At 40.5% G+C, this 8,055-nt stretch overlaps 1 protein-coding gene across 1 annotated transcript; it reads right to left on the bottom strand.

The window, feature by feature from the left end:
- Positions 1-422: 422 nt before the first annotated feature.
- Positions 423-1,598, bottom strand: PpY-55A (Protein phosphatase Y at 55A). Its single transcript, XM_020944877.2, has one exon. The coding sequence runs from the start codon at positions 1,428-1,430 to the stop codon at positions 528-530; it is 903 nt and encodes a 300-aa protein (XP_020800536.2). The 5' UTR covers positions 1,431-1,598; the 3' UTR covers positions 423-527.
- Between the last annotated feature and the right edge of the window lie 6,457 nt (positions 1,599-8,055).

Raw genomic sequence — 8,055 nt, 5'->3', positions numbered from 1 at the left:
ACTCAGATCAAATAAATGTTGCGCCACACGAGGACGAGATGGCGATTCCAGGAGGTTAAGCTTCTGTATGCCTGCTCATCAGCAAATCAGCTCCGGCTCTGGCCCTAGCTCCTGCTCCAGCTACTGAGAGCCAGCAACATCACAATCTGGCCAAGTTAAGCGCCATGTAAAATTCATTTGACTGACTTGGCTGGCAGCAACGAGCTGCAAATGAAATGGCAGAACAAGCGTGTTGAAGTCACCTGTCCACCTGGTGACACTGACAGTGGGACAACAGTTGGCAAGGATGCGTAGTCTAGGAGGAGTCGCCATTGACCTTTCAAGAAGTCAACACTTGAGGCATAAGGACATGTGTTTCGAGTGGTTATTGGTTTGAGGATAAATACCAGCTAAAGGTCGAGAAAAAGGTTACAAGCAAAGCCTTAATACTAAGAAGTTCTTCATCAAATATTTGATTACTCAAGATCTGCCTCGGATAAAAGCTTATTAAGTTCTAGAAATCACTTTGAATCATTGTTCAGGGACACCTAAGGGTCGCTGTATTTGTACAGCGGCTTCAGGATGACAAAGGAGCACAAGAGATCCGCGCTGACACGCATCACACTGGCGGCATTGTTCATCTCGCCACAGTAGTTGGGAGCCGAGAAAATGGTGATCAGATGGCGATTGGCGAATAGTTCGTAGCCATCCTCGACCACCTCATGGGCTCGAACCATTAGATCAAGATTGTGAGACTTCAGGAAGTCTAGGATAATGGACTTGCTAAAGGTGAAGCTCACACCACGTTCATTCCGACCCCATCCGTCTGTAGTGTGATTGAGATCCGCCCAGAGAAGGTCGCAGAGTAAGCCCTCGTCTGGCACATCTGTGGGTCGTTGCAGATTTTTTATCTGCTTCAAATTGTGGAGTGTAGGACCCAATCCTCCATGACAGCAAAAGATGCGATTTCCGACGACTGCCGCCACCGGAAGCCAGTCGAAACAGTTCGTGAAACTCCGCCACAAGCGAACCGAGTGCCGGCGCTTCACCTCGTCAAAGAAACCGTAGATCCTATTGATGCTGGCACACTCGTGGTTACCTCTCAGCAGGAAGAAGTTCTCCGGATATCGAATCTTGTAGGCGAACAGCAGGCAGATGGTTTCCAGCGACTGCTTGCCCCGATCCACGTAGTCGCCGAGGAACAAATAGTTAGTCTTTGGGGGAAATCCACAGGCCTTGAAGATGCGCAGCAGATCCGTGAACTGACCGTGTATATCGCCGACTATGTTCACGGGACTGTCCAGTTCCAGGAGCATTGGTTGCTTGGAGATTACATCGCGTGCCTGTTGGATCAGTCGCTGGATGGACACCTCGTTGCAGGTGCAGTCATCCTTTTGGGAGATGAGTTCCTTAATGAGACGATCCAACTCCAGGTTACTAAAGTCGATCATTTTCGTTGGTAGTTAGGGTAATGTATTTATATCTAGCTAAATTTGGTATTTCTATAAGGGATACGAGAATTTAAAGATTATACAAAATGTAAGGAATTATAAGTTCTTCTTTTTGTGTGGATAAATGTCTTCCAGAGTAAGGTTAAATTGAAGGGAATTTCCTGACTTACTACTACACTGAGAATATTTATATATGTTAATTAAGAGTTAATCTTATTAATTTGATAGATATTGCTTTATTTTTTTATTATGGGTAATGTAATTTTCAGTTTTGGTTACAAATGATTTCCTATATTTAGTTTATATATAACTAAATCCATGGTTTTCTTTATGTTTGCGTTGTAAAATGTGTTAGGGCTTTAAAACATTTTCTTTTTTGTTACTAAGCACGACTATATGGTAGGGATAAGCCTCATTTTGGCTGGCCAACGTACCAGTTCGTATCAGATCTGGGCCCAGACTTGACTCGGCTCAAAGCAGAAGCGTTAAAGTGCAAAAGATTTATGGAATTTATTTATGTGCCAGTTAAAATGACTACAACGTGGGGGGCAGGGGATTGGTTTGAGGGAGTTACTGGTATTCTGGTCAGGGCTGAAGGCCGTTGGCCATTCTCGGATGCCCGGCATCGTCATCATCGCTGTCATCATTATCATCATCATCATCGTAGCCCGACATCGTCTCCGTCAGAAGCGCCATCACAATTTTCGTTGCGGCGGTGTGGACGTAAGCGGATTTGCGACAAAACTCATTCGCCATGGACACGATGCCCACACCCACTATGTCCTCCTGCTGCTGTTCCTGCTCCTGCTCCATCACCCCCTCCACCTCCTCCTCCTTCTCCTCCTCCTGCACTAGGTGGACTTGGCTTGAATCGCTCGGCTGGTCAGAAAGCGTGGACGTCTTTGCCGCTTGTTAGCAGCTGACAGCAAAGAGCGACGGGGCTAAATCCTGTTAAAATTTAGTGCAAAATAAGATAGAATGCTGGATGCTTAGCCGGCGAAAGGAAAGTAAATTATTCGTTCTTCGTCCTACGTAGATTTTTCCACCATCGCTTTTCGCTTTCCTTTTCATTCAAAAATATATATATACAAGTAAAATATAAATAAAAATAAAGTTTCTGGTTGCGCATTGTATATACATAAGTTTCGCCATTTTATTCGTACCAAAAAAGACCTACCAACATAAATATCTCTTTTTTTTCCGCTGGCCATAAATTGTCGCCGAAAAGCTCCGAAAACAATAAAAATAAATGAACTTGAGTGAGTCTTTGCACTGGAACCGAAAATGAAAATGAAACCGAAACCGAAACCCGAACCAAAACTGAACCAGAGAAACTGAAACTGAACCCCGGGTCCAGAAAAAATTTATATATAAAAAAAGAGAAAAGAAAACCCCAAATTGGAAGTGGAACTCGAAACGAGGCAATTTGATGTTGATTATTACTCGTCCTTCTGCTGTGGAATTACTTTCCTCGGCTATGGTTTATGTGTTGCCCGGCTATTTTGGCTATTAGTATTTATTGTCCTGTCCGCTGTCCTCCGTTCTTGGTCCTGACCAAAATCGCATTCTAAATGATAAAGAATTCGTTTGGTATATATCTTCATCAGCTGGCCCCGAAAGAAGATCTAAGTGACAGCTATAAAACTTATGCAAGAGATACCACGAATGATTATAGAAATGTGGTCTTTTTATCTGACATATAACGATGTTTTATATATAACCCTTTTGAGTTTAATATAATTTGTACTGGTTTGAGGGATCTTCTATATAAAAACACCTTTCTATATATAAGCTACATTTATTTGAAGTTATTTTAAGCCCATCTACCTTTGTAGTTGATGTTATCAAAAAGCGACTCAATTTATATTTACCTGATACTCTCTCTCTCTCTCTTATTTTCCCTACAATATAAACTATTTTGCTGCAAGTTTTCAAATTAAAATTAAAATCTCTGCTCTCGGCAAGCTCTTTTACATGAATTTACTGTCGATTCTTGAAACTTTCTATTAGCTATTTTGGTCTGCTGGCTGTGTGGCGCATACAGAATCAAAATAAAATTCACATAAATGCGATTGTTTATGCTGGGCTGAGAGGGGGGGATGAAGAGGCACTGGAGCAAACATGAACCGGACAACAATTGAGAGGAGAGAGAGTTGCCATGGCTGCAGGACACCGGAAGGGTGGTGCAAAGGTTGCTCCTAAGTCCCGACACGTGCTGGAGCTCTTGCCTTTACTTCCTTGCTATACTGTTTTTGATGCAATGTGCGTGGTATTATACACAGGGAAAAAAATTATGAACAAACAAATCAAATTTAAATAATTTAAAGAAGAAAATTGTATACTTTAAAGGTTACCTAACCGTTCAGTTGATTTCCTAAAGCACTTTAAATGTTTGCCATGAAGTAAAGGTTTCTTATAAAGGTATGATTAAGGAAGTACTTATTTCTTAAACATATAAACAGATATATGCTAACTTTAAGCTAATCCCAACTGATTTTCCAGTGCACTGTGATGTCTCGTGTCCACTTGCCACTTGACTCACTTCGTCTTCCCAAGGACCTGGACCTGCTTCTAAAAAGCAATAACAAATGGCGACAGTTAGTGTGCGGAATGCAGTTGTATTTCACTCGATGTTTTTTCTCATTCCCTTCATCCTCAGACACTCTCTTTTGGTTTAACATTTCACTTTTCACTGCCGTTTGCCCCCTGACCCGCGCCGTTTTGCACTTTTTCCTTCTCGACGTCGTCGTCGTCGTCCTTCTGATTCGAATTCGGAATCTGCACTTTTCTACACGTGTCGCTGACATTTCCCTGGGCGTGCATTCACATAAATATTTGCAAATAGTTATTCACTTGAAACTTGTCTGATTTGCTTGTGAATGAACCTCGGAAAAGGAACTATCTTCTATGTAGAAGGGTTTTTTAACAGTCTTAAAAGTAAAAAAAGGTTTCCTTAAATAAATTCTTTTACAGTACCAATCTTCTATATTTTTAAATGGTTCACCCCAAACCCATTTAACTTTCAACTAATTTCCAACAGCTTAAGGTTAAATTAAGTTTTAATATCTCAAAGTCTGCAGCCACAGTTAAACATTTCAACAGAGCCATAAAGTATATAAGTTTGGACAAGGTAAACAGTATTTAAATTAAAGAAAAATATAAATTCCAGACTGCCGACTAATGCACTTAAAGCCTGTCAATAGAAAAAGGAGCAAGGAGTGGTGGTCGGGGAAACATCAATAAATGCAATCTGTAAGTAAACTTTGAGAGCTCGACACAATCTCGGCCAGTCCGGGGCTTGACAACTTAATGTCGGGGGCTAGAAAACAATTTGCATGGCCTGAGAAATGCCAGCTGAGGCCACAAATAAATATTGAAACCGAAAAAGGATTTCGTGGTCCCAGGGGGCGGACTGTAAAAGGGGACAAACTTCCCCTTTCGAGGACTTCCCCTTGAAGTCGGCCTCATAATCTGATGCTAGTTATAAACTCTCAGCCGGACCAAACCAAAGTCATTTATATTTTAGGGGGGTCCTCCCCAGAATCCCCAGACTCCCCCAATTCTTGGACTTCTCAGCCGAGACTGGCAAATATAATCATTCATGGTTTTCAGAGCATGAATCACATGCAAATGGGCAGGGATGGTGGCCGGTGAACGGTGGCCGGTGGCCCGTTGTGCCTGTGCAAATAGATTCATAAATCAGTATGAAAATATTATTTGATTTCCGTTTTCACAAAATGCCACAAAAGAAGGGCCATCCCCGCAGCACTCTTCACTCTTTGCCTTCCTGACACCAGTACCCTTATCGGTGTCCGAATCCGAATCCAAAGTCTGAGACGTTGTCGGAAGCAACTAATTGGAGCATAAAGTACCAGCAACAAATGCCGAGGCATTTCTATTATCTTATTTTCTTTGAGTTGGTTTGGGAATACCCTTATTGTGGAATTTGAATAAAAATTAGCATGACTATGCGCAGGCTGGGGTTGTGTGAAAGAAGGTTCTTTGAACAAATTATATTTCCAGCTGAAATTGGAATACGAATTCATCTTCTTAGGGATCTTCTTATTAATAATATTGAAATATACTGAAACAAGATAGAAGAATAATTTCAGTTAGTTGATGTTTATATACCCTTTCAGTTTGCAATTTAAGAGTATAAAAAATTGTCTTCGATTTAAGAGAAATGTAGCATACATGGCGTATACTTAACGTGAAACCCCTTAAATTAAGAATACGCCATGGGTGTCGTAAGGGAGACTAGTTTAAAAAATTATAAAAATTTTTTTTGACAATTTTAAGTCCTTATAAAATTATGAAAAAACTGAAGAAAAAAATTTCCCCGCAAAACACGGCTAGATCGATTCGGCTTAAGATTCTGATCAAGAATATATATGGTTTATAGGGTGAGAAATGGCTCCTTCATTCAGAATACTTAAAATATGTTTATTGAAGGGTCTCAGGATTAGTATTTTAATATAATAATTTTTTTGTGAAAATCGCAAATTTCAAAATATCATAACTAAGCCAAAAATGTATTTATTTTAATTCTGAAAACTGTTCTATGCTAGAATTTATAAGAATAACAAAATTGCATAATGAGTTTTAAAATTTAAAAAAAATTGAAATTTTTATAAAATTTTGGACAGTTTTAATGATTTAACCTCTTAGAAAAACTTAAAAATTTGGAAAAAATTAAAATTTTGTTGGACATGCCTAGAACGACGCGTCTGTTCATGCAGATCAAGAATATATATGATTTATAGGGTCGGAAATGACTCCTTCACTGTTTCGAAAGCTTTTGTCTAAAACTATAATACTGCAAGGGTCTAAAAATAAGTATTAATTTATGCACTTAATTTTAGATGAAGTTTAAAAATGTCATAACTAAGCCAAAAAGTCATCAATTTAAATTCGGAAAGTGGTCCCATGTTGGTTTTTATGAGGCTAACAATTTTGCATACTCAGTTTAAAATCTAAAAAAATCGACTTTTTTGACAATTTTAACGATGTAAAAAAAAACAAAAATTTAAAAAAAAAAATTTTTTGCCGAAGATAGCTAGAAAGGATCGTCTGTTCATGCTGATCAAGAATATATATGATTTATAGGGTCAGAAATGATTCCTTCACGTCGTTACTAACTTCTGATCAAAATTATAATACTTTTTGAGGGTAAAAAAATTGTCAACATAAATATTACTTATCTGAATATAGGCTTAATCTTGGCTAAGATATTTTCTTTAACTATAATTGTTTTGTATTACTTTCTTACTGTTTAATGAGCATATATAACTAAAAAGCACATATTTTACTCACTGTATACTCCTGAGAAAGAGTATTTAATTTTCAAGGAAGTGAGGTATTCTTATTTCCATTCTTATTCCTATTTTTTCCTGTCCTCCCACGACGGAAGCTTGATGTTGACATTGCGTCAGGCGGCCGGTGAATTATGAGTGTTACGGCGTGTACTGTAACATATATAGTATAATGTATATAACAGCTCTGACTTAGGCCATTGGCAGTGCAACAATAGGCACTTCCGCTGGTCCCTCCCTCGCTTTCCTCACTCCAAGGGGACTTCCCCTGGCCTTGGAATTGCCATCGGCGTGTGCATTTTGAAGATTTTTGCAGATCTTTGCATTTTCTGACTGCGTTTTGGCCAAATGTCGGGGGCCAAAGTCGTGACAGGGGAAATGAGTTTCTTTCTGCGCATTGTGGCACAGCGGTTGAGTGTGTGTGTGTGTTGTGTGTGTGGGCAAACTGCATCCCCGACCACTGCTTAATATTTCCGCTTGCACACTTGCTTATTTATTATGCTTCCGCCATCCTGTGGTGCAAAGAAGGCACAGAGTGTTCCATTATGATACACGCAGAGAAAAAAAGAGGATATGCAGCTTGCAAGGAAGATGAAAAACAAACCAAAATTGGTGTAAATTCTCATACTTTTGTTTGGGGATAAAGCTTCAAGCTTTTCCTTAATATTCTTCAAGTATAGAGTGTTCTTTTCCCCCTGTGCATCTTGTCTTGCCACATGCCGCAAGTTGGCTTTACTCGCCTGACTCGTCTGCCCTTATGCCAACTCACTTGACTTGGCCCATTTTGGTCTGGGACTGGGAGTGGCACTGGAGATGCCACTGGTCTTTGGGTACTGGGAGTTGTCTGGCCCTCGCCTGCGTCATGTTAAGTGCCTACATAGGATAATCTGCACATCTCAAGTCGACTTTATGCGGGTATTGTGTGCGCTCCCCTTCGTGGCGCGGTGCCTTGCAGTCAAGCTGTGCAGTTGACTCGCAAGTCTGGAGCCCTCCTGCGAGGCTTATCCCCATCGCCATTTTGTCTGCTCTGCATTTGGCGAGGTCCTCGCCTCGCCTCGTCCTTTTTTTGCCCCCACTCACAACTGTCGCCTTAAGTAATTAGCATGTTGAACGCAACCGAGTCCAAAAGGGGGGGAGGAAAAGCAGAGTCTTAAGTGGGAGGATGAGGTCCTGCAGGAGAGCTGCCTATGACAGCCACTGAGCCGCCACTCAGCGGGGAGTGTGGCAGGGCCAATCATCCGCTTAAAGGGGAGGGACACTGTGGGAAATAATTATTAACCAAATGAGGTGGAAAATGTTGGCTATGTGATTTA

This window comes from Drosophila serrata, unplaced genomic scaffold (genome assembly GCF_035046125.1).
Source record: "Drosophila serrata isolate PLE 108 unplaced genomic scaffold, ASM3504612v1 contig_334, whole genome shotgun sequence".
Lineage (NCBI taxonomy): Eukaryota > Metazoa > Arthropoda > Insecta > Diptera > Drosophilidae > Drosophila > Drosophila serrata.
The sequence above is the reverse complement of the archived record's forward strand: the minus strand, read 5'-3'. Positions and strand labels throughout refer to the sequence as shown.